The sequence below is a fragment of the Danio aesculapii genome, chromosome 23 (assembly GCF_903798145.1).
Source record: "Danio aesculapii chromosome 23, fDanAes4.1, whole genome shotgun sequence".
NCBI classification, from domain to species: Eukaryota; Metazoa; Chordata; class Actinopteri; order Cypriniformes; family Danionidae; genus Danio; species Danio aesculapii.
The window spans coordinates 30,559,030-30,585,781 of NC_079457.1; the positions used below are offsets into that span (position 1 = coordinate 30,559,030).

The window sequence follows — 26,752 nt, forward strand, 5'->3', positions numbered from 1 at the left end:
AATGGACATTAATTGGTCCTCAGGCGTGATGTAGGTAAACTCTTTCTCTCGCCCCTTCATCTTTCTGACAACATGAAAAATAAAGTTCTGCCTGATGCTGTACATGCTTTCTATTTAAAGAAAATGCCACTAGTTATAATAATAATAAAACAACAACAAAAAAACGAAAACATTTTATGTACTTTTGAAAACTCCAGTCCTGTCTCAGTTGTTTCATCATTGCTCACTTTGTATTTGTCATATTTAGAAATATGCATACACTGCTGTATTTTCCTTCACAGAAGTCAATCATATCTGCATCTATTGGTGTTATTTGATGCTCATCATTCAGAGAATAATTATACAACCAACCAAGTAAAAAATATGAATATATTCTTGATTTTACACTCCTTTCATCTTAAGGACAATAACAAAATCACATTTCTATTGATCTTTTGACTAAAAAATCCAGCAAACTTCAGCTTTAAAAGTCGAATGTAGAAATAATGAAGTATTTATTTAATCAAAAAATCTAAAAATGGTTCATCTGAATATGAAACACATTTATTTTTTACAACAGTTAGTCAAAACAGTAAAGCATTCCAAAAACAGTCAATTAAAACATTGTTTGTATATTGTATATTATGTTTATAGTTTTATCTGCAGATTCTCTCAATAATAATTTATTCTTAAACCACTATACACTCAAAACATTGTTTGCTGTTTGTTCAAGCTACTTATTTAAAATGAGCTGAAACAATCATTCATGAGGTTTTTTCATGACAACTTAATTCAAGTTAAGTTCAATCAACTTAAATATGTAAAAAAAAATAATACATTTTATTCCTTGTGGTTGTCCCAACACAAATCATCCTTGTTTGAAACTTTTTTGACAGTCTATATTACTCAAAACCATGTTTAGAACTTTGGATACACTTTAAAATACGGTTCCATTAGTTAGTGTTAATGTATTTATTAATAAGAACTAAGTATGAACAATACTTGTACATCATTTATGAATCACAGTTCAACATTTACTAATGCCTTATTAAAATCCAATGATGTTCTCGTTAACAAGAACTATCAATGCACTTTAATTTCATTAACTAATGTGAAAGTTTAATAAATACTGTAATAAATGTATTATTCATTGTTGTTCACGTTAGTAAATACGTTATGGAACCTTATTGTAGTAGTGTTACATTTTTAGTAGTCTTATAAACATCTTTGCATGGTAGTCACCATTTAATTTAAACACACACACACATATATATATATATATATATATATATATATATATATATATATATATATATATATATATATATATATATATATATATATATATATATATATATCTATATCAGAGATGTTTCTACACAGATGAGATCTTACAATAGGAAATGTACACTCACTGGCCATTTTAGTAGGTACACCTTACTATTACTGTGTTGCACCCCCTGTTACCTTCAGAACTGCCTTAATCCTTCGTGACATATATTCAACAAGGTACTGGAAATATTCCTCAGAGATTTTGGTCCATATTGACATGATAGCATCACAAAGTTGCTGCAGATTTGTCAGCTGCACGTCAATGATGTGAATCTCCCATTCCACTACATCCCAAAGGTGCTCTATTGGATTGAGTTCTAATGACTGTGGAGGCCATTGAGTACAGTGAACTCATTGTCATGTGCAAGAAACCAGTCTGATAATTCAAGCTTTATGACATGGTGTGTTATCCCACTGGAAGTAGCCAGCAGAAGATGGGTACACGGTGGTCATAAAGGGACAAACATGGTCAGCAACAATACTCAGGTAGGCTGTGGCGTTGACTACGCTCAATTGGTACTAATGGGCCCAAAGTGTGCCAAGAAAATATCCCCCACAGCATTACACCACCAACACCAGCCTGAACAGTTAATACAAGGCAGGATGGATCCATGCTTTCATGTTGTTGACGCCAAATTCTGACCCTACCATCTGAATGTCGCAGCAGAAATCAAGACTCATCAGACCAGGCAATGTTTTTCCAATCTTTTATTGTCTAATTTTGGTGAGCCTGTGCGAATTGTAGCCTCAGTTTCCTGTTCTTAGCTGACAGGAGTGGCACTCAGTGTGGTCTTCTCCTGCTGTAGCCCATCCACTTCAAGGTTGGACATGTGCATTCGGAGATGCTCTTCTGCATACCTTGGTTGTAACGAGTGATTATTTGAGTTACTGTTGCCTTTCTATCAGCTCGAACTAGTCTGGCCATTCTCCTCTGACCTCTGGCATAAAAAAGGCATTTGCACCCACAGAAAGGTTGTTCATGGTATATTTTCTTTTTCTTACCATTCTCTGTAAATCCTAGAGATAGTTGTGCGTGAAAATCGCAGTAGACCAGATTGCTGCCATGTGATTGGTAGAAATCTGGTCTACTGCGATTTTCACGCACAACTATCTCTAGGATAAACTTGCAAGTTTAACGTGAACGATATTAAATTAGTGTAAGAGAAATTGAGACTGCTGCTTTTTACCTCGCTTACAGCTGCTGTTGAAGGAGGCCTATTTGTATGAAACAATTGCACTGATACTAATGTGTAACAGCTTTGTATAAAATAATTTGTTCAGTTACCTGCACAAAAACAGAAGCAACTTGTTCAGTAAAGACACCCCAAATGCACCCATTGGCCGTGCGGGCATCCGCTGCTTTATCAGTGCAGTACAGTTCTCCCGTTGACGCGCATACGCTACTGAACGGACAGTCTGCTTAATAAAGTCGTTAATTTTGTACGCACAAAGTTTTTTTTCGCAGCTTCATATCATTTAAGTTGAACCACTTAAGACACACGATGGATTGTGTTGCCTCTCCACACTTTTTTCTGGGACCCTTGCTGCCTCAAGTTGTGTTTATTTGCTTGTATTGTTGCCGCGGACAACCAATTTGGCGGTACTAGCTTTGTTGCTTCTAGCATTTATTTTAAGTTATTTACATCTTGAATTTAATAAATTATTACTATTATTTTTACTTCTTTCCCACCAAACATTTTACCTGACCCAACTGAATTCAGTCACAGTGCTATCATCAGGAAGGACAGAAAAATAAACCCCAAACTCCACATTAGTCAGTCTAAAGGACTTTATTATTAATCCATACAGAATGAACATTTTTACTCATCCTCAGACTGAAATGCAGTATCTACAGATGCATTCTTGAACTAGTATTGTTTTTACACAATTAAAAAAAGCACAAACATAAATCTCCTGTGTAAAAAAAGAAAAATAAAGAGATGCGCTGTTCTACAGTTTTACATTTGACTATCGGTCCATCTTAACAAAACAAAACCAATGGATTGATTTCTCTCTACTGCAGTTTTATCACAGACATCTCCACCTTGGGGTTGAGCCATAAAGCCAGAATAGCTGGTTAGCCAGTTAAGTTTCAGTTTAGTTTGCACCAATTCTGGGTTTTAGGTAGCTCATCTCATATCAGCTGCTCCATAATACTATGCCAACAAAATTATTTAAGTCAAGCTGCCTTTATGTTACCTAAAACCCAAGAACTGTGCAAACTAACTGGCAACCCAGCTAATCCGGCTTCATGGAACAGACCACTGGATTATCTGTCAGGAAAAGTATAATGTACGATCTCATGATTTACTGGGTTTTTCTGATGAACTTGGATATAGAAAATCTGGAGCAGTGAAACCGCACAAATGTCACAACATGTACAAATGAAAACAAGTAATGTGTGTAAAGGGCGCGGATCAAGCAAAGATGGTCTCCTCTCTCCTCTTCTTGGTGAGGATGGTGCCAGGCTTGTGCTGGGCGTCTGGGTGATTTGCCAGCTCCGGTGGGCAGGTGGACACTGGGCTCTCTAAGATGGCCTGTTTCAGGTCGTAGAACACAGACGAGTCTTCTTTGGTTAGGAAGGTCATCGCCACACCACTCTTTCCAGCACGACCCGTTCGGCCAATACGATGGATATAGTCTGGAGAAAAGAGATCAAGTTACACATTAATCTATAGAATATGAATGGGTGAAGGGACATCTTAAGGAACACTGCACTTTTTACAACTCCTCTAGAGTTAAGTTGATGAGTTTTCCAATTTTTTAACTCATTCAGCTAATCTCCGGGTCTGGTGGAAGCACTTTTAGCTTAGCTTAGCATAGATCCTTGAATCGGATTAGATCTTTAGCATCTCACTCAAAAATGACCAACGAAATTTGATCATTTCCTATTTAAAGCTTGACTCTTCTGTAGTTACATCGTATACTAAGTTTTTGCTGTTTTCTTGGCCGATATGGCTAGGAACTATACTCTCATTCTGGTGAAATAATCATGAGACTTTGCTGTCGTACCATGGCAATGACATGACTTCCATTATTAAAAAAGGGGCGGGGTTAAACAATATGATTAGATATTATTAAAAGTGAGCGATCGCTCTATGTTAAATTTATTATTTTAAATTATCTTCTATTGGTCTCACACAATCATCTGATGTGATTTCGCAGGTAAAAATTCACCAAGCTTGAACTTTCGAATGTAGTGAAAAGCAAAACTTGTCGCACGTGCTTGCATTTCTGGTGTGCCGCATTCGCATGCCTATGAAAGGAAGTCTATGGAGCGAAAAGTGCAAACTATTAAGATTATCTAAAATTAGTTTGACAAATATCTGTATGTTGGAACGGAGGTTAGTTGTTTTTACTTCATTTCTCTCACATTATTAGTGCTGTGTAAGCATCATTTATTTTACATAGATATAAAAATAAATTGAAACTATTGAGTGTTTTATGATATGCTCTAATAAATTTAAACGTTTCTTATGATTTTCCACGTATATATAGACATTACATGAAACATTAGGTCATGAAAATTGACTTGAAAGTACTGGAAAAGTCATGGAATTTTTGTAGCAAAAATGTGTATGAACCCTGTGCATTGAAAGGGGCCTTTTTTTGAATGGTTTACTATTGGCTAACTTGCGTGCCTTGCGTTTTAACTACCAGCTGCGCATCGTGTTTTTGCTGTTGTGCGCTTTGCGCTTGCAGTTGAAAGAATGTCAACTCTGAGCGGAAAAAGCATGTTACATCATTTTTCATCCTCTAATCAAAAGAAGGCAGAGGAGGGGTTTCCGTTGAGGTGACTGCAGTGTTTGTATTGTCAAGACAACTATGGAGATTTTTGATGATGGAGGAGAGTCTTGTGGTTGCTGTTTTGAGTTATCTGGTGCTGTATGACACATAAATATTGAATATCACAATATTATTAAATATTAAAATAATACTAATATTAAAAGCAACACTCGCGCACAATACCCAGCTGATTCAGTCGTTGCCAGAAAGGCACAGCGCACTCTTTTTTTTTTTTTTTTTTTACGGTCAACAAAAAGGCAGTATGATGCACCTCGCGCTTTTAGAATGGAAAATCGCGTTCAGTGTGATCGGCACATCGGTCTGGCACAGCCTGTGTGCAGTCTCATAGCCCTTGTCGTGGCTGACCTCTCGAAATATGTAACTACACGTCACAACGATGCATAGCGCAAGCTCTGTGATTGGTCGGTTTAGAAGAGCCTCAAGCTCCTTTGAGCGAGTGTTTATAAGTGTCGAATCCCGTGGAGGAGCTCCAGATGGAAATTGCTGTTTTGAGTTTACCTTATAATTAAAGTTGTTGCATGTCCGCCAGTTCCCACCTCTGAATAAGTGAGTTTTAGCTACTTGTAGCGTTCAGAAAAAACAAACCACCTGTGAAAAATTTCGACACAGAGGAACATAAAAGCCTACTGCCAGCTAGTGTTTTGGAAGCGTTATTGCAAAGCAACACAAACAGCACGCAGATGTATAAATGTACGGCGACGCACAAGGCAGGTGCCATGAGTGACGACGATTACTCGGCGCAGAAGTATAAATCGGCCTTTAAGATGCTAGTCTCAGCCATAGTTAATCGAGTGTGTGTGCGTATTAGCTTTGGTGTATAAGCTTGGAACTTTAAACTAGCGCACAGTTAGCATTACTTTGTTTAGTTGCAGCAGTTTCGTTCCATGCAACAGAAACGCGGCGTTGAGAAGCCTGTAAGATTATTTAACCGTGACGAATCAAAGCGCTGTTGAAAGTGAAATCAGTTAATTGTTGCATCCCTAATCCTGAACCGTATCTATTTGAACTGGAACACATGGAAGTTAGTTGATTTTCAGGCACTGCGTAATATCATTGCAACTGCTGCAAAGTTTCCTTAGTACTACACCAGAATGAGAGAGTAGTTTTAAACTTTTGTATCAAAGAAAAATTATATTTCAATAATTATCATAATTTTATCATGAACCCCTATTTAAAATATGGAAGAAAAGTTCTGTTTGATGGTTAAAATAGAAAAAAGGAGGATATTGCGCTTTATTTCACATGCAAGATAATTTCGTGTCTTCTATGTGAATCCAATGAAGAGCAAAAAATAAACAAAAACTAAATTATTGAAATGAATTTACTTGATATGTGTCCAATAAAAACCAACAAGGGTCAACAAACATTTCAGTCATGTAGGACCTTTCTCATTGTTCACATTCAATTAAAAAATTTAAAAGATTATATCGCAATAATTACCTTCATCATAGCATCACCCAGCCCTACGTTTAAATATGGAAGAAAAGATGACCACAAGTTCTGCTTCATGGAAAAAGTGACAGAGATGATGTTGAACTCACCCTCGATGTTCTTGGCCATGTCATAGTTGATGACCATGGAGACGTCCTGGATGTCGATTCCTCTGCCTGCCACATCTGTAGCCACCAAGATGTCCTTGGCTCCAGCCTTCAGGTTGGACAGAGCGAACTCTCTCTGTTCCTGACCTTTACCACCGTGAAGTGTGCAAGCATTGTACTGCAGGAGAGGAAAAAAAAGATTGAGTCACTGATTAAGAAAGCAATAAGTCCTGTAAAGCCATGGTTTACAATGAGTTTACAATGACATTTAAGGCAGGGATGTTAAACTCAATTCCTGGAGGTCCGCAGCCCTGCACAGTTTAGTTCCAGCCCTGCTTCAATACACTTACCTGTAGGTCTCAAACAAGAATGAAAGACTTAATTAGTTTGATCAGCTGGGTTTAATTAGGGTTGGAACTAAACTGTGCAGGGCTGCGGCCCTCCAGGAATTGAGTTTGACATCCCTGGTCTAAGAGATGTTGTGCACCAGAGTGCCTAAAACAAGATTTCCTAAGCCGATTTTGATTTCCGATTTTTCGGTAAGTGTGACCTGCCGATTACGATTTTTGCAAATTCCTTCTTTCTATAAATAATATAATTATATATAACAATAATCATAAAAACATATTATTGCACCTAAAGCAACACTAAACATTTTTTTCCTCTGTCTTTGTTTCACAAGATAAACCACATAAAAAAATACTAGAGTAATTTAAAGTCAATAATACAGTGTTTTTGAACCATAATAGTAAAGTACATGAATTAATCTGTTGAAGTAGGTCTATAGTTGCTATGGTAAAACAACAATAGAAACATATGGCTCAATATTTGTCTACAACATAGGGTGTTTTATATTAAAATACACCACAATTTATTGTAGTAAAACCTTTATTACAGTTTATCAGTTCACTATAGTTAATCCTAAAGTTTTCTGGAGCATTCATTAATAAATAGTTGTAACTACTACAATATCTACAGTGTAATACCACAGTAATTACTATAGTTTTGTTCAATAACATTGTAATTACTATAGTATTTTTTCATGTGGGAAGCACACGTTTATGATATCTTGTTATAATATATTTTTATTTAATAATTGTATTTTGCTTAAATAGTTTTATTGCTATATAGACACTTATTTTCTGATTTTGTATCTTGTTCTGGTAAAGCATTTGCTGACAAGTTTGACGTAACTGATGTCTGATGACTCTCTTAAACACAAGAATAACTGATATTGTCTAGCAGAATTTTTACTCGCAGCAAACATTTTGAAAACAGCTTGAAAGACGAACATTTCAAATGACTAACATTTTAAGTTTACATTCGCACAAGGAAACGGCAGCTCTGCTCGGTAGCTCAGTTGCACACCCAGGCGTCTCTGCTGCTAACAGAACGGACTGGCTGAAATCTTTGGCTTGCTATTGATAGAGCTGAACTGTTGCTTGGCAAACATTACACTGTTTGTAAAGTATTTTACGACAACTTCGAATGCAGCTCAACCAATCAGAATCAAGAACTAAAACAATACACTTAAGAATGTACTTCTATACATTCGATTGAACACTATACTCACTCCCATCTTCTCCAGAGATTTAGCAAGCACATCACAACCCTTCTTCTGGTTAACGAAGATGATGATGGGCGGCTCGAAGCCACTTGCCAAAACTTCCAGAAGCTTCTTCCTGTTCGCCACAAGAAAACATGTCGATTAAAAACTGAAGAACATTTTTTGGACAAAGCGCACTTCATTAAAAACTACTCATTTTGACAATATAAGTTAATGTGTGTTCTGACCTCTTTTCACCCTCAGACATGAGGATGACCTTCTGCTCCACCCTCTCGTGGGGTTTGCCTGCGGAGCCGATGTACACCACCGCAGGCCGACGGAGGTAACTTCTGGCCAGACGCTCCACTGCAGGAGGCATAGTGGCCGTAAACATGACCGTCTGAAACACAAGAGGTATAATATATATGATACAATCTGCGATACAAAGACATTTAGGAAAAAGAAATACAAAAGAAAGCAACAGAAAGGACGCTTGAGTATTTATTTTATAATCCGCAATTACACTCACTGGACAATTTATTTCAATTCAAATTTCTAATCAAATAGCCATGTACACGTGGTCAAAATGATCTGCTCAAGCATTAGAACTGGGAAGAAATGGGAGTTCAGTGACTTTGAACTAGGTACGCAGGATATTGGAAAAATCTGATTTCATTTTTCTTTGATGAATATTGAAATTTGAATACAGTTTCACAAACTTGAATGGCACTATTTGATGGTTTTCAGGGGAGTCGTAACAGTATTCAGGTAGAGAAACTGAATAACCACAATGCAAATTAGGTAAATTTACCTACCAATGGGTTAAGTAAAGTGATCTTGTTTTTGCTTTGAAATGTAAATATTTAGACTAAAAACAAGACAAAAATTAAGAAAGAAAAATTTTAAAGAAAAACATTTTTTTTGCATAAATCATATGAATTCTATATAAATACAGTAATTACATACAATTCTGTAGCTCCTGGTCAACTAAGATTGAACATTGCATATCTTGCAATGTGACTATTGCAAATGTGCACATTGCGATAGTGATGCTGTTACAATATACATTCACATGCCACTTTATTAGGTACACCTGTCCAACTGCTTGTTGACGTAAATTTCTAATCAGCCAATCACATGGCAGCAACTCAGTGCATTTAGGCACATAGACATGGTCAAGACGAACTGCTGCAGTTCAAACAGAGCATCAGAATGGGGAAGAAAGGTGATTTAAGTGACTGAGTGGTCTGAGTATTGCAGAAACTGTTGATCTACTGGGATTTTCACGCACAACCATCTCTAAGGTTTACAGAGAATGGGCCGATGGTTCTGTGGGCACAAATGCCTTGTTGATGCCAGACGTCAGAGGAGAATGGAAAGACTGGTTTGAGCTTAATCAAAGACAACAGTAACTCAAATAACCACTCGTTACAACAGAGGTATGCAGAAGAGCATCTCTGAATGCACAACACGTCTAACCTTGAGGCAGATGGGCTACAGCAGCAGAAGAACACACTGGGTTCAGAACAGGTAAGTGAAGCTACAATTCGCACAGGCTCACTAAAATTGGACAACAGAAGAAAACGTTGCCTAGTTAGATGAGTCTAGATTTCTGCTGCGACATTCGGATGGTAGGGTCAGAATTTGGCATCAACAACATGAAAGCATGGATCCATCCTGCCTTGTATAAACTGTTCAGACTGGTGGTGGTGTAATGGTGTGAGGGATATTTTCTTGGCCCATTAGAACCAATTGAGCATCGTGTCAACGCCACAGCCCATCTGAGTATTGTTTCTGACCATGTCCATCCTGTTAAGACCAGTGTAAACATCTTCTGATGGCTACGTCCAGCAGCATAACGCGCCATGTCATAAAACATGAATCATCTCAGACTGGTTTCTTGAACATGACAATAGTTCACTGTACTCAAATGACCTCCACAGTCAACAGACCTCAATCAAATAGAGCACCATTGGGATGTGGTGGAATGAGAGATTCCCATCATGGATGTGCAGCTGACAAATCTGCAGCAACTGTGTGACGCTATCATGTCAATGTGGACCAAAATCTTTGAGGAATTTTTCTAGTTTACAAAAAATTGTTTTTAAAAACAGTAAATATCCAATTATTGGCAGTGAAAACGGCTTGATTTCAGGAGTAAGAGGAGAATAATCACACAAATCTAATCCATGTAAATGTAAGGTATTTCTGAAGCTAAATGGGATTCCAAGCACATTCTAGCTACCCATTAAAGTGGCTAGTGAGTATATATTAAAACGGGGAATTTGAGTTTAAAGGTCCCTTGAAGTTTAAAATACATTTTTTGAGATGTTAGTATCAGTATTGTTAAGTTTTAAGATATGTATAAGCTAGTGTGCTCCAAAACAGTGAAAAAACATTGTATAAAAATGCATATTTCAAAGCACTTCACGGGACCTTTAAAGTAAGATATTACCTTATTTAAACCACAATGACTGCGTTAACTGTTACCTGTCTGTATTTGTGTTTGCCGGACTCAAAGTTCTGCATCATCTTTTCAGGGTCCTCTGCGTCATCCGTGTCTGGTTTCTGATTGGTCACAGGAATGTACTCCAGAATCTTCTGGACGTCGGGTTCGAAACCCATGTCAATCATTCTGTCGGCTTCGTCCAGAACCACATACGTGCATCTGCTCAGGACGAGGTATCGGTTCTCCAACACATCGATCAAACGACCGGGTGTTGCAATGACGATCTGAGAGTGAGAAAGAAAAACATTAGATCTGCAGCTGCAATTCAGTTCCATTTTATTTTTAAATCCTTTCTAAATGTATTTACAATTTTAGTTTTTAATTAAAAGATTTATTACTTTTGTATTTGCCAGTTTTGTGTTAAAGACAAAAAGTGTAGCATAGCTTTAACTTTTTTCCTATATATTATAATGTGTCCTGTTTTAAAAAAAAAAAAAAAGCATGATTATAAAAAAAAAAAAAAAAAAAAAAAAAATATATATATATATATATATATATATATATATATATATACTGTTAAAATTAGACCATGATTTACAAAACACAGCAACTAAAATCGCATTCAGTGTAACAGTATATACTGCAAGCAATTTTGTCAAGCATTTCTAGAACACAAATCATTTGATCATTAAATCATCAAATATTAAAATACTCTAAGGACAACTGTTCCTCAAAATATTAATTTATTGTAATTTTTAAATGTTTTTATAAACCACTATCCTTCAAACCACTGCATCTAACCCAATTTTTATCAAGAAGTTTGTACTCTTTAAAATATATTTAGTATTTGCATTTTTTAATAAAATAATAAATATAATAATTTAAGTTTAATATAATAAATGAATACACATTATTTCTGATATTTTATTGTCATTCATTCATTCTTTTATTTTTTGGCTTAGTCCCTTTATTAATCAGGGGTCGCCACAGCGGAATGAACTGCCAACTTATCCAGCATATGTTTTACACAGCAGATGCCCTTCCAGCTGCAACCCATCACTGGGAAACAACCATACACACTCATTGTCACACATACACTATGGACAATTTAGCATACCCAATTCACCTGTACCGCATGTCTTAGGACTTGTGGGGGAAACTGGAGCACCTGGAGGAAACCCACGCGAACGCGGGGAGAACATGCATACTCCACACAGAAACGCCAACCAACCCAGGCGAGGCTTGAACCAGCGAACTTATTGCTGCGAGGCGACAGCGCTACCTACTGCGCCACCCCCGATGTTTTATTTTCCCAAAAGCTATTTGAAACATTAAAGTAGACATATGTGTATATATATATATATATATATAAAAAAACTTTTGTGAATCAAAGAAACTGAATTTCCTTTTATTAGTCATTGTTCTCTTTTAAAGGCCTGCCCGGTTTTTAGTCAATTTAGTTTTAAGTTATTTTACTGGAGCAAATTAAGCTAAATGAAAATAAATGTTGCTTTGTAAATTAGCTCAAACAATCTTTAATAATAAGTGTTATATTTAATTTCATTCTACAGTTGTAGTTAACTACAATAACCCTGACAACAGCATCAAAAGAACAATCTAATGAATTTTCACTGAATAACAATATAGAACTAAAATGGTGGATGGGATTCACTCTCACCTCACAACCCATCCTGAGTCTGAAGCCCTGATCCTCTCTGGATATTCCACCAATCACAGCTACAGTCCTGATGCCCAACGGTTTGCCAAATTTAATAGTCTCCTCCTCAATCTGCTGCGCCAGCTCACGTGTCGGAGCCAGAATAATGGCATATGGTCCCTGATCAGAGTCCTCAATCCTACAGTCACAAATACAACAGAGTTTTTATATGAGATATGATTCCACAAAATAAGCCAAACTGCAAAAAAAGTGAGTTCTTACCTGTCAATCTTGGGTAGAGTGGTGATCCAGACCAATAAGGGAATAAGGAAGGCGGCGGTTTTACCGCTACCAGTCTCAGCAACACCAATGATGTCACGGTTTTGTAAACCAATAGGAATAGCCTGCCTCTGGATGGGTGTGGGATCCTGGAAAAATATGCAAGAAGCATTTATATAATTGCAGAGCCCATTCAATAGTTTCAGAATTTAGACCAAGGCTACATTCCGGTCCAATTTTTTATGCCCTTCAGTCGCTAACTCACCCTCAGATTACATCACTGATTACAGTGATGTCCACTACTGGCGGAACATCTCAATGGGTTTTAATGGAATGCTCTAAACCATTGAGCACCAGGAAACTACACTGTTGTGACATCACAATCGCATTGCATTCTGGAAAATGTAGGTGCTGGAGTGGACATATGAATTGATATCGAGGGATGGAGGGTATGTCCATGTAAACCTCCTTCATTTACTTAATGAAGTGGAACACACTTTAAAATGGCGGTGGGGATTTCACGCAAGGGAACAAAGGAAGAGAAGTTCCAGAGTGCGTGTTTATAAATGGAGTGGAATGCAGCCTAAATGAAAAAATGACTGACCTTATAGCCACACTTTTCAATGACCTCCAGAATGTGAGGCGGCAGTGAATACTCCTTCCAGTTGCGGATGGGGTTGGGGATCTTCCCTCCTTTGGTGGTGATGCTGTAATCCTCTCTGAAGATTCTCCAATCTCTGTCCGTCATCTCATCCAGCTTCTTCTGAGACCAGTGCCGGTCGTCCCAGCGCTGCTTGGCCTCCTTCTTTCTCACCTTCTTCAACCTCTGTCTGTGAAAAATCAACAAATAAATGCATTACTACATCGCCGAATTGAAAACTCAAATTGCCCTTGATCTTTTGGCGGATAAGAGAACGTTGCACTATAAATCATCCTGTAAGATACACAACTTTCCAGTATAACAATGGGAAAAAACTGCTCAAATTCTAGATCATTGCCACTTTAGCTCCTGTTCGTCACTAGTTTTCATCCAAGGACGTGCAAAACTGGAATATTGCATAAAACATTTCTGTTTCCATCCAAAGAGTCAACAAAATCCACACTTTCTGCTAAACTGGCATCAAACATCCAAAGGATTTGCTGGTTAGGACAAGCCACTGTGGGCCTTTTTTTTCTTATATAATAAACAATTTACTCCTCAGAAGATAAAATGTAATGACGTGCGGTGGCTTCTGGAAGTGTGAAGTGATCTTCGAGAGCGTTAGACGGTTCCGGGAAGTAATAAAACCACTTTTTGATAAACATGCTGAAATTTATTCGACAAATGTGCTTCCATCATTTCAAAGCACTTCACGTTACCTTTAAACAGGGCTTCTTGCAGGTTTCATCAAGTCAAATTTAAGACTTTTTAAGACAATTAATTAGTTCATTATATAATTGTACAATTTAGACTTATAAAGGGTTAAAGTCTAAGGATTTTTTCTAATGGCCCGGTGTTATGTGTAATTGTTTTTAATTTTTTCCCTGATCAGGGAATTTAATTCGGGGAATATGCTGTAAAAATGTCTAACCGCTGCTGTGAATTGCATTTCTTTGCTAAAAAAAGCTTAAACAAAAAAAAATAAGGTTTTATTGAAATGTATTGTTGGTCATTGGATGGATGTCGACCAGATTGAGTAGCTTTACTTGGACAAAGCAAATTTAAGACCTGTTTAAAATGATTTAATACCAACAACATAAGATTTCAGTGAATTTAAGACTTTTTAGTTTTTGAAATTTAAGACGTTTTAAGACTTTTTAATACCCAGCGGACACCCTGTTTAAAATACAAGACTTTTGTTTTGTGTGTTGCACGTTGGTTAATTTGTTATGAAGTGGGTGAGTGTCTTACTCCTCTTGCTCCTTCTCTTCATTGGTCCGCCTCTTCTCCATCAGATCTCCATAGAACCGAGACTGATCTCTCTTCTGCTGCTTGAGGTCTATGCCAGCGATGAAGCCTCGTCCGTACAGATGAACCTGATGCTTTTCTTTATAGCTAAACACATAAACAGAGTCAAACCTTTTCAGCTGCTTTATCACCTGATACACTACAAAAATTTGTACTTCCTAAAGCATCTAAGGCAGTGAAGATCAAATGCAATGTAGTTAAAAGGATACTAAATAATCAAATAAATTTAAGCAGTGCAGTTATTTATGGCGTCTCACATTGGATTGTAGTCGATTGATGTGTCTTCAGACGCGTCCCACTCAAAGACAAACTTCCTGTCGTTCAGATGGCGTGTACGACGCCGCTTCTTCATCCCACCAAGATAACGCTCCTAAAGAGAAAACAATTAATATTGGTTCACCACTCAAAGAGACATAACCACCTAAAGAACTTCAGTGCACAGCAGAAAAAAGATTCTGACTGCAGGATCCATTTGAAAATAATTTTCATAGATTTTACTGAGGCCAAATCTTACTCCCAAACAGATATTTAATAATAATTTACTCAACTCTTAATGCCTTAATGCTTTTTCTACCTGACACATTTTGCTGATTGCCAATCAATGTGAATCTACATCTACGTACAGTTGAATCAGAATTATTAGCCCCCCTTTAAATAATTTTTCTTTTTTAAATATTTCACAAATGATGATTAAGAGAGCAAGGGAAATGGTCAGTCTCTGATTGAAGATTACCAAAACAGTGGATTAACTTACATGAATTAATTGTTCACCTAAAGAATAACAATGTGCTCTAGCAAAATAAACATTGTAAATGTTGTTTCCACATGGACTTTAACACAAAACTTTGAAATTCTCCACAAATAGAGTGTTTGCCAGTTATGCTTCAGAAAATATCCTACTTGTATTACCTCAACTGAGAGTGCTTTCATTGTGTTGGCCCTATTCTGTATGCATGGTTTCTGCTACATTCATTCTTCCGTGGTGGGGCACCACACCAAAATTCATCCCGCTACGGGTACATTACAGCTTCTCATTCAAATCATTCAGTCGTTGTTTTTTTTTAATAGCAGGTGATAATCGCACCAAAATGTATTAAAAGGTAAGTGAATTATAACAGCGCAAACTTTTCTATAATCATAGTAGTTCTGTACGTTATTTGTTTAACCCTTTAAGGTGACATGCTGACTGACTGACTGACTGACAGGTGCGTGAGGCCAGCAAACACAACGTAGCTTTCAGTTAAGATGAACACAGTTTATATAGTTATACTTTATTTATAGATAAAGGTCTATGGTTTTGCCTGCAGTGACTATCTTGCTGGAGTTTATAGCTGTTTCACTTTACTTTAGGGCGCATTATTGCCGCTCTGTAGGTCTATTTGAGACATTCATAAATATTCCTAGCAAATCTAATAAATGTCGGAGACATACCCGTTACATAAATGCACTAAATCGCACTTCAGCAGCGTTTATTTGAGAGCACACAAGAAAATCTGCACTACAACGTACATTTGAGGGGGGCGTGCAAAAAGTTGTTTATAAACAGAGGAAATCGGCGCACAAGCAGAGATCCACATGCTCGTATTACATAAATGTGTTCTCGACTTGTAATACTGCGCTCAAGACATTTGTCATTGAAATAGCGCCATTGGTATTTAATGGATCTGTGTAAAAAGCTGCCGCCACAGCTGGAAAAAATCCTAGAGGAAACACTGGTATGTATTAAAGAGATTGTTCACCCCAAAATAAAATTCTGTCATCATTTACTGACCCTCAGGCAGTGGCGGATCTAGGAATTCCTAAAGGCAGGGGCTAAGGTGGGGCCAGTTTATAGAAGGGGGGGGGGGGGTGCAAGTTCAATTGGTGCTATATATATACTATATGTTTAGAACATATAACTCTTTTTGTCCTATTAAAATACAGTATATACAATTGAAGTCAGAATTATTAGCCTCCCTTTGATTCTTTTCTTTTTTTTATATATTTCCCAAATGATGATTAACAGAGCAAAGACATTTTCACAGTATGTCTGATAATATTTTTTCTTCTAGAGAAAGTCTTATTTGTTTTATTTTGACTAGAATAAAAGCAGTTTTTAATTTTTTAAAAACCATTTTAGGTCAATATTATTAGCCCCTTTAGGCTATATATTTTTCGATAGTCTACAGAACAAACCATTGTTATACAATAACATGCCTAATTACCCTAACCTGCCTAGTTACCCTAATTAACCAAGTTATAAACAGGGGTGCTAATAATTCAGGGGGGCTCATAGTTCTGACTTCAACTGTATGTAACTGTCAATGCTAACATTCTGTGAAATTTCAATGCTGAAAAAGAAAATAAATAGACTATATTGGGTCTAAAATCTAACACACTTTATATGAACTTGTTTGTTAACCTGTTCAACATCACATGATAAATTTGCACTGTGCGTACCAACCATGAAAGGGCGGGAAATAAAGCCACTTTGTTATTTATTTATTTTTTACATAATTTAATTTGATTATTAAACAGTATACACTAGTATACATTCAATATGATATATTGACAAAGCAAGAAAAAAATGACACCAAATAAAGGTGTACATTTGTGTACTTTAAAGTGTGAATGTACTTGCATGGTGGGAGATGGGTAAAGAAATCTATTGGCTTTAGTTTTGCTGGCGGTTTTTCCGCACACTAAAAATTACAATTCAGATAACTATTGTTTAAAACAAGGTTCAAAATGAGTAAAGGCTCTTAAAAACAGATCAACGTAACTGAGACATTTGCCAAAGGGCTTAAACTAATGAGACAAATACTGATCCCCCACATGGAGTGGAGACCGCAGTCTCATCAGCACCTGAGCCAGGAAAACTGTCTCTTTCATCCGACAGATCAGATCCAGCTGCTGTGCAGCCTCCTTGCATGGAACCAGTCAAGGCTATTTTATCTAGAAGATAACTGACCAAGAAAAATATTTAAACAAAGAGACAAACTATATACGAAATTAGTTTAAAAATTTTTTTTTTCCAAGAAAAATATACAAATTATATTTTTGTTTGAGCCCGTCCACTAGGCTACTTAACTGTGTGGGTGAATGATTTTCGGTCAGTGGAAAGTAAGGATTTAACTAATGCTTCACACTTGTATTGTATCACAATCTTCTGTCTTACATTTGCAAATGTTTTAATATGTCATAATTTTAAAGATTACGTTTTGAGCATCTGATTTTTCCTTGCTGATGTGCTTTTATTACATTTAGAATTAAAATTAATTATTAAAATTAAAAAGGAAACGATTTATGTCATAACGAATGCCCTTAAATAATGTAGCCTTTGACAGTAAGCATCAGTGTTTCTTGACATGACTGGGGGAAGGGGGAGGGGCGGTGCTGGATTTGTGCGTACTTTGGAAAGATTCATGAGGGGCCATTCATAGTTTGATTTTTACAAGTACAAATGAAATAACTACCAGTTTGATTATAAATTTCTCATTTTCCAAAATCATTAAATATGCAGTTACAGCAACGGACAACTATAGCTAATTACTTTCCAGCATTGAGCAAATTTCTGCCTTTCTGTTAGCTCCTTCTACAGTCAGAAAGTAGATTTTCATTTTAATTCAGGCTGTTTGGAGATCACAAGCTGGAGTTTTTAAACACTACTGTTAAATTAATCAAAACAAAAGTCTTAGTAGACAATGTTTGCAAGTCAACCAACCATCTAAAATCGTGCCGTTGTTAATGTTTAGTTCGGAACTTTACACCGTTGTTACAATTATTAAAAATTTTACTTTTATCTGGAGTCTCTCCTCCAGCTGAATAAGTGAGGACAGTGTCTACCTTTATGGCTACCAGCTCTTTTCCTTTGTCCTTTTCTTCTCTAATCTTCTGTCGTTCATCATCGTCATCATTCCCATTGTTCTCTCTTTCCATCCGCTCCCTTCTTTCCCGCCGTTCTCGCTCTTGAGGATCCTCTATATTTTAGAGAAAGTAAGATAATAAGATGAAGAGACCAAATAATGCATACAGTAATCATTTAGGAGTGCACTAGCATACAGATGATCTCTATGTGATCCTTTTATTCTTGCACTAGCATATAGAAGGTGTCTGCAGATACTTTCTGATTTTGACTATAACATATTAACATGCACCTTTTGCAAAGCTGTTTTGGAACAATAATTATTGTGAAAAACACTATACAAATTCTCTCACCAAGCATTTTCCTGCCGATATCCTGAAATACTCTTCGCTTCTTCCGCTCTTCATCGAGTTGTCTGCGTCGCTCCTCTGCCACCTGCTCTCTGCGTTTGATGGCCTCTGCTTCTCGCTCTGATTTAGACAAGAACTTGGGCTGTAAAAGGAGAGAAAAGTATGTTTAGGAGAAAACAACAACCATGAAAACTGAGAGCAATAACTTAATATTTATAACAATAAATATCTGAAAATCTCCTGACTTTAGATTCTGCCTCCTCTTCTGCTTTCTTCTTGGCGAGCAGCTCTTCAAGAGAGAGAGGTTGAACCTAAAACACCATAGAAAGAGTGAACATCAAAAAAAGCCACGCAATATGCAGCTTTCATCAAACTAGAAATAGCTTCTTATAGTGCACCTTGTCTTTCTTCTTCTCTGCTTCTTCCTCTTCCTCTTTTTTCACATCTTTTTCCCTCTTTAGTTTCAAATCCTTGGATTTAGGAGAAGCGCTCCTGAGAAGACAAAGAACAAAAGAGTGAAATGCTTACTTTTTATAGGGATATCTTTTTTAAAAAACATTAATTTAAAGATTTGCAATGACAAAACAGTGGCATAACAGTCTCGTGTCATCATATACAATAATATAGCCATCTACAAATTGTATATCGGATAGTAACTCAAATCTTTTATTAAGGGTAAAATTGTCTTTCAATATACATTCTCCAAAAACTTATATTAATATCTATTATATCTGCTGTCATTTGCTCAGGATTATTTTTATACCATTATTTGTTTTTTATTTAGATTTTTTTTATTTATCTATAATCATAACAAAATAAAATCATCATTCAAAGTGTATAATTTCAATAACATATCAAAAATAAATTTACACTCTGCGTTCAAAAAGATAGATACAGAATAGTCAGCATACAGAAATATACACATACAATTTGTTTATTGCTTTAAAACTAATTTCATAACTTATTTAATGAGACAAAAGAATACTAGCATTAGCATTATTAATTTAATACATAACTAATACAATTTAATTAATTAATACATAACATACAAGACAATATGCTTGTGTAAAATAAAATACACTTATTCTGGCCTCTGCTTATTAAAATGTAAAGACTAAATGATTAGGCAAAGCTTTATTATATTCTAAATTAACTTTAATCATCCTTAATCAACCATCTTGCTGTCAAATGAGATGGCGGCTAATTACATATGCTTAAAATGACAATAAGTTATTATTTTGGTGCTCCGCTTTGATCAATAAACAGCTTTTTAATACATGATTAAATAGTTCCTGCTTACTTAAAGGTGCAGTAGGTGATTGTCTTCAGAAAATTTTTTGTTGTGCTGGTTGAAAGTCTCTTCACATTCCAATAGTAATGAATAAAGTAAATGATCTACATGTATTCATATGTATTTTTCAAAAAAAATGTTTATTCAATTAAATATTGTCGGGCCGACATCTCCCATAATTCCAGTAAGTAGCCCAAACTGTGTCAACAAATGTAGAGCTGTGCTTCTGCACATTGTTCATGCAGATCCGCCATTAGCGCGTGCACGCATGGATGCACGCCACAAGTTCATGTACAAACGAGACACATGAGATCACAACGGTAAAATCAAATGCAGAATCAAAACTTTTTAAAATCCTTAATCAATATCGAAGTTACTTTTGCATGTTGGAGGAAGGATGACAACATGGCTAAAGTATTTCTTTTAGACAGGTAATGTTATGTTTTAAAAGTATTTTAGTCACTCAAAGCTGATGTGGATGTTGTTGTTATGAATGAGTTATATGCATGGAAGTGTTGTTCAGCCACTGAAATCTTCTGGCGAACTACTGATGTGATTATTTTGAGTTTCATAAGGGACCTTTTATAGCATTGATAATGTAGATTTTTATTTAATTTTACAACAAAACATAAGTAAATATATATATATATATATATATATAAAGTCTAAACAAGCAATCATAGTTTAACATTTACTAATGCATTAAAAACATCCAAACTCATGCTTGTTAGTTAATACACCATGTGTTAACATTAACTACCAATGAACAACTATATTTTCATTAACTAACGTTAACATTATCATGTACTGTAATAAATGCATCACTCATTTTTCACGTTAGTAAATGCATTAACTTTAATTGACTAACAATAACCTTATTTTAAAGTGTTACCCAAAAAAATATTGTCTGTCAAGGCATTTTTACATATTAAAAACTGTAGAACTTTCATCAGAAAATTTCAACATGTTTCAAAAATTATCCATATATATATATATATATATATATATATATATATATATATATATATATATATATATATATATATATATATATACACACACACATATATATATATATACATATATATACATATATACATATATATACATATATATACATACATATATATATATATATATATATATATATATAAACACACACTGAAATGATCAAGACATGGCACATAAATCAATTGCACCAAACTCTGCTGCGATCCTTATTTTTCATCAACTGAGAAATTTTCAGCATCAAATGCAAGTCAAACCTTGATTTCCTGGAGCGGTCTTTGTCCCGTCTGTCTCTGTCTCTTTCTCTGTCTTTGCGGCTTCTGTCTCTGTCTCTATCTTTGTCTTTCAGACGACGATCTCTAAAAACAGAGAAGAAGAGTCAGTGTTTGGTGATCGTTAGCCTTCATATGAGAAGAGCGGTATATAACTCTATACACACCGGTCTGGAGATTTGGATCTGCTGCGGGAGCGCTTGCGTTCACGGGATCTGTGACGTTTGCGGTCTCGGCCAGGAGATCCTTTACGATCACGCTCTCTGGAGCGAGAGCGACTGCGTTTACGGGACTCTCGCTCCTTCCCAGCAGAGTCAAGATCCTTCTTCTCGGAGTCACCAGCCATCTGGACAAAAAAAGAGAGGAGCAAATGTGTATTATGTTGAGAAAAGGGGATGTGAGATATGTTAATGGTTGCAAAAAATCGTTAAAAAATGAAAAAAAAATTTGACTTTATTGTAAAAATAATAACGATAAAAACTAGGATAGACCCTTTTCACAAGATACTGACTGTTTATGGCATTATCACCATCTTAATTCCTTAATACTTTAAACAAGTTTTTAATTTAAATTGTATCGCCATAAAGCTACTTCATATTATATCATCTTTACATCAAATTACAAAAAAACGACATTACTTATGTGAGGTGTTCCTAATGCAGTGTTTATGGGCAGGACATTGCATTTTATTATTTTTTATTTATTTATTTATTTTTGTTTATTTATTTATTTATGTTTTAATGCCATATCAGCAGCATTGGCTATATTCATGGCAAAAACTATACTAAATATACAATATATAACTAGGGCCAGACAGAATCTGCGGACATTTTTTGCTATTTCTGCGCAGATGTTTGTATAAAATTTTTCGGATTTATGCAGAATGATTTTGGGAGTGTCATAACTATGAACTTCAAATATAAAAAAAAATAATAATACCTTTTTAACTTTTATATAATGTTTACAATGTAAATACAATTAGATCCACTTATTTAGTAAACAAAGAGTCTTTCATTTAATATATCTCACAAAAGACAGAAAATATTTCTTTACAAACTCTATTGTAAATAAATCATATGAACATTTCATGTTTGTCAATAATATTACTGAAATTATTTTAAAAACAGAATAAATATAAATTTAGTAAATTAGTAAATTTAGTAAATTAAGTAAATAAAAAGACTCAATGGGCTAAAAATCTGCGGATTTCTGCATGCGCAGATTCCGTGTGGGTCTATATATAACATACAATCATATCAATTTCTTGACAAACATTCATTGTACAAAATGAAAAAATTACACAAGTAGCTACAACACTGAAAACAGTCATATACTATCTTTTAGTTTGATTAAAGATAAATATTCTACAATTTCTCCAAAAGACATCTTTTCAAACATGCCCCTTAAAATATTTCCTGAATAAAAACGTTCTCTAATCTCATTTATAAATACCCAATCTATTTAAAAATCTGTTAACGACAAAATACTCTTACACAATACACAAATAGGTTTATCTTCACCTTTCAATAAATATGAGTGTGTCAGTCTTGAGTGGCCAATTCTACATCTCGGATGTAGAAATGAACTCACTTCATACAAATTGTTGTTTGGACATAACATTTTAGGGCTGCACAAAAATATTTACACTATGCAATATTGCTGTTACAGCATGGCAATAAAACAGTATAAAATATTTTAATGAGATATTTGAAAGGACACAGTCTTAATTTAAACAACACTTTCAGATTCCTCCTTGTTGCAAGTTTTAATTTGTCCAAATAAAATCTCTTTCAGTTCCCATCGCCATTCCAAACCTGTGATTTTGGTTTTATAGTTTCTTCATGATCAGACTTATGTGCCAATATTCAATAAACTCAACATATTGTGATATTGAACAGACACACTGTTGATATCATGGACACAATAAAATATTGTAAATAATTATTTATTAACTTTTAAAGAGTTTTTTTTATGAATATTCATGTTGTATTTGCAGTGGTGTTCATGAGTGCCAAATCTTAAAGACTTTATTGGAACAGTTCACTTGGTAATTTGGCCTTCTACATGCTGAAATATTGATAAAGAAAACTAAGTGACTACTTATAGGGCTATTACTCATCAACAACTTACAATGCGGTGCCAATAGTTATACTTTTAACAAACTTTTACTTATCTTAGTTGATGTTAATTTTAGTTAATGTCTAAAAAAACATGCAAAAAAATGTCGTAATCTGGTTACAAAGATAATTTTTTATGTTATTAAATATGTTTATAATATATTATTATATGTTCACATTATAGTTCATTAATTTTCTTTTCGGCTAAGTCCCTTTATTAATCAGGGGTTGCCACAGCGGAATGAACCGCCAATTTATCCAGCATATGTTTTACGCAGAGGATGCCCTTCCAGCTGCAACCCATCACCTGGATGTTTTCGCACTCATTCACACACATACACTATGGACAATTTTAGCGTACCCAATTCACCTATAACACATGTCTTTGGGGGAAACCCATGTGGACACAGGGAGAACATGCAAACTCCACACAGAAACGCCAACTGACCCAGCCGAGGCCTGAACCAGCGACCTTCTTGGTGTGAGGCAACAGGGCTACTCACTGCGTCACCACGTCGCCCGTTTATAATATAGTTATTCTATATTATTCTAGTTAGAAGTTATAAACGTTTTATGAAATTCAGATAATAACTAACAAAAATTCAGCTGTGTTTTTCACTTTCTCTCACTGTTGATTTTAATCCATTAAGCAGTGGTGGAATTAAACAAAAATTTCAAATACTCAAATTACTGTTATAGAGTTGCTTTTGTCAGAAATTGTAATTTATTGAGTAGTTTTAAAAATGTGTACTTTTACTTTCCCTTGAGTACAGTTTTAGAGCAGTATCGGTACTTTCACTCCACTACTATCCTTTAACCTGCAGTCACTACTTTATTATTTTCTGTTTTTGAGGATTAGAAAAATCAGTCATGCAATTCCTATCCAATCAAATCTCACATAGAAAGTAAAGTAACCACCTTAACACATGCAGCCTCCTGTTTGGAATCATTAAAAGTGTCCAAGATACTTTACACCATAGGTCTCAAACTCAATTCCTGGAGGAATGATAACTAGCTGATGGAACTAATCAAGGCGGTCAAGACTCTTTTGAACAACTTGATTATTTGGATCAGCTGTGTTTGATTAGGGTTGGAGCAAAACTGTGCAGAGCTGCGGCCCTCCAGGAATCGAGTTTGAGACCTATGTTTTACACGCAATGACCTAGAGACTGTTTAGACCAGGAATATCCAATCTTGGTCCTGGAGGGCTGGTGTCCTGCAGAGTTTAGCTCTAATTTGCTTTAACACACCTGCCATCATGTTTCTAGCATGTCTAGTAAGAGCTTGATTGGCTAGCCCAGGTGTGTCTGATTGGGGTTGGAACACCAATGCTGCGTCCCAATTCGCATACTATCCGTCCTAAATAGTATTTGAAAGTAGAATTAGTATGTCCCAAATCGTAGTATGTTGGAAAGAGTATGCTACAGGTTCCCGTATGGTTTACTATTTCCGATAAAAACTCGAAGTGTAGAAGCATCTATACTCTAACCGCTGATATTGGCCACAATACATTGCGCGTAAGACGTGAATTCGATTCAGAACTACAAACGCATGTGAAAAGTGTAAACAAACTACAAACACGATGCATGCGCGAGACCAATCGTCAAGTAGAGAGGCTTCGGTAAAGATGTTTCGTATGACTGTTAATTAATATCTAGCCCACTGGAACATGTTTTAATTGCGTTTTCTGTGTTATATTTCATCTGCAACAACAATACTGAACTTACATGAAGATGTGTTTGGACATTAACGTCTGAATGCAGAATTATCCAAACACCTGAGGAGATTTCTCTGCATGAAAAACTTGTGAATGAGAGATTAACCTGCTGCTGCTTCTCCAATAAGGTAGGAAATTAAATATGAAAGAAATGTGGATGATGTGTGGATGATTGACAGGGCTCGTAACTAAGCAACACAACGATCTGTTAACGAGGAAGTAGTATGTCCCAAAAGCTTGCATACTCTTCTGTTACACACTCAAAAGTGTGTACTTTTCTTTCACAAATAATGTACATACGTTTAGGGTGTAGGATAAGTAAGCAAATTGGAACGCAGCACAACCCTCCAGGGCCGAGTTTGGACACCCCTGGTTTAGACTGAATGTCACTGATGAGGTGATGACAGATGTTTACAGTATGATGACCGAAATGAACAATAACTAAATGCTCTACAGAATGTTACGTTTACACACACACAAATTACATGCAAACGCATCAACCTTTCCTAGTGTAATACTCACTACTCTTGAGTATATTTACAAGGGCTATTTTATACTCATAATTCTATAATATTTACAACAGATAACTTTAACTCCACTTGCACTACATTTTTGGGCAAGTAATGGTACTTTTATTGAGCATGGTCTTTCAGTATTCTTTCCACCAGTGCCATTAACTAACTTTAACCAATGAGACTTTATTTTAAAGTGTTACCTATCGTGTGTAATAATATAATGTAATAAAATACTTCTGCAATTTTATTTGGATGCAACATTTCTTTTCCTCTAAACGTGTATAAAATAAAGTAATACACCAATGATTTTGTTAGTATACCTATTAAAAGCTCAATATCGCGATAATACCGTATATAAATGATAAAAGCTTCAACATTTAATAGAGACAAGAACATTTGACATCATCATAAGCTTATCGATGATACATTTACAGCTGTTCTTTCATTTAAACTCCATGTTTTGTACAAATAAAATGTTTTTTTGTCAAAGTGCCTTGCCTATTTTGTAAAAGATACAGTAACGTTAATTCCTTCACATTTAGAAGATTACATAATTTCTGAAAACATCACGTATTCGTATTGTTTTCTGAATCTGATGTACATTATGGAAGATTAACTGCCACATATACGATATATACTCTGGAGGTAGATGTCTTTTCTAATACCGCGGTAAATGTATTTAACATTTTTGAATAAGGTGAATATAAAGGGCCTTTTGTATGCCTTAGAGAAAAACATTACTCCTATTTAGTCAAACTGGGTCAAATTTAATCATTAAAACAATGCTAACCACAACAAAACTATAACATTCTATGTGCAATATATCTTGAGACAAATAACTTCACTAACGTTTAATAATCTCGCTGCACCCCGCACTACAGCCAATGAGCACAGCAATGGCCCAATTGAGTCTAAACAGAAGATTATAACGAGTGAAACTAAGTTGTGAACAAACGTTCCGCGGTGTAGTGGATATCAAGAGAGAGGTTTCATGCATTTACTTGCCTTTATTGGTCAAAATGAAGTATCTTGCGAAGCCTGTGCGTTTCACTGAGCCGCCATTATGTTTGGCGTCAACACATGACGTACTTCCGGTAAGGAAT

General features: G+C 35.6%; 1 protein-coding gene across 1 annotated transcript; it reads right to left on the bottom strand.

Moving 5' to 3' along the window:
* Positions 1-3,082: 3,082 nt before the first annotated feature.
* Positions 3,083-26,732, bottom strand: ddx23 (DEAD (Asp-Glu-Ala-Asp) box polypeptide 23). The gene is made up of 17 exons (XM_056449510.1): positions 26,655-26,732; positions 21,468-21,646; positions 21,286-21,387; positions 19,128-19,221; positions 18,975-19,040; positions 18,733-18,871; positions 18,361-18,494; positions 14,793-14,905; positions 14,479-14,622; positions 13,192-13,417; positions 12,591-12,736; positions 12,330-12,507; positions 10,693-10,935; positions 8,451-8,602; positions 8,230-8,338; positions 6,660-6,834; positions 3,083-3,952 (listed from the first exon to the last, which is right to left on the bottom strand). Exons 2-17 carry the CDS (start codon positions 21,644-21,646, stop codon positions 3,729-3,731), a joined length of 2,424 nt encoding a protein of 807 aa, XP_056305485.1. The 5' UTR covers positions 26,655-26,732; the 3' UTR covers positions 3,083-3,728.
* Positions 26,733-26,752: the final 20 nt, after the last annotated feature.

What these genes read in the sequence shown, in the direction of transcription:
- ddx23 (XM_056449510.1), bottom strand. Translation starts at nt 21,646, where the DNA reads ATGGCTGGTGACTCCGAGAAGAAGGATCTTGACTCTGCTGGGAAGGAG. An exon ending in AGATCCAAATCTCCAGACCG is followed by an intron (nt 21,388 to 21,467) that starts GTGTGTATAGAG and finishes CTCTGTTTTTAG; the next exon opens with AGATCGTCGTCTGAAAGACA. An exon ending in GACCGCTCCAGGAAATCAAG is followed by an intron (nt 19,222 to 21,285) that starts GTTTGACTTGCA and finishes TTGTCTTCTCAG; the next exon opens with GAGCGCTTCTCCTAAATCCA.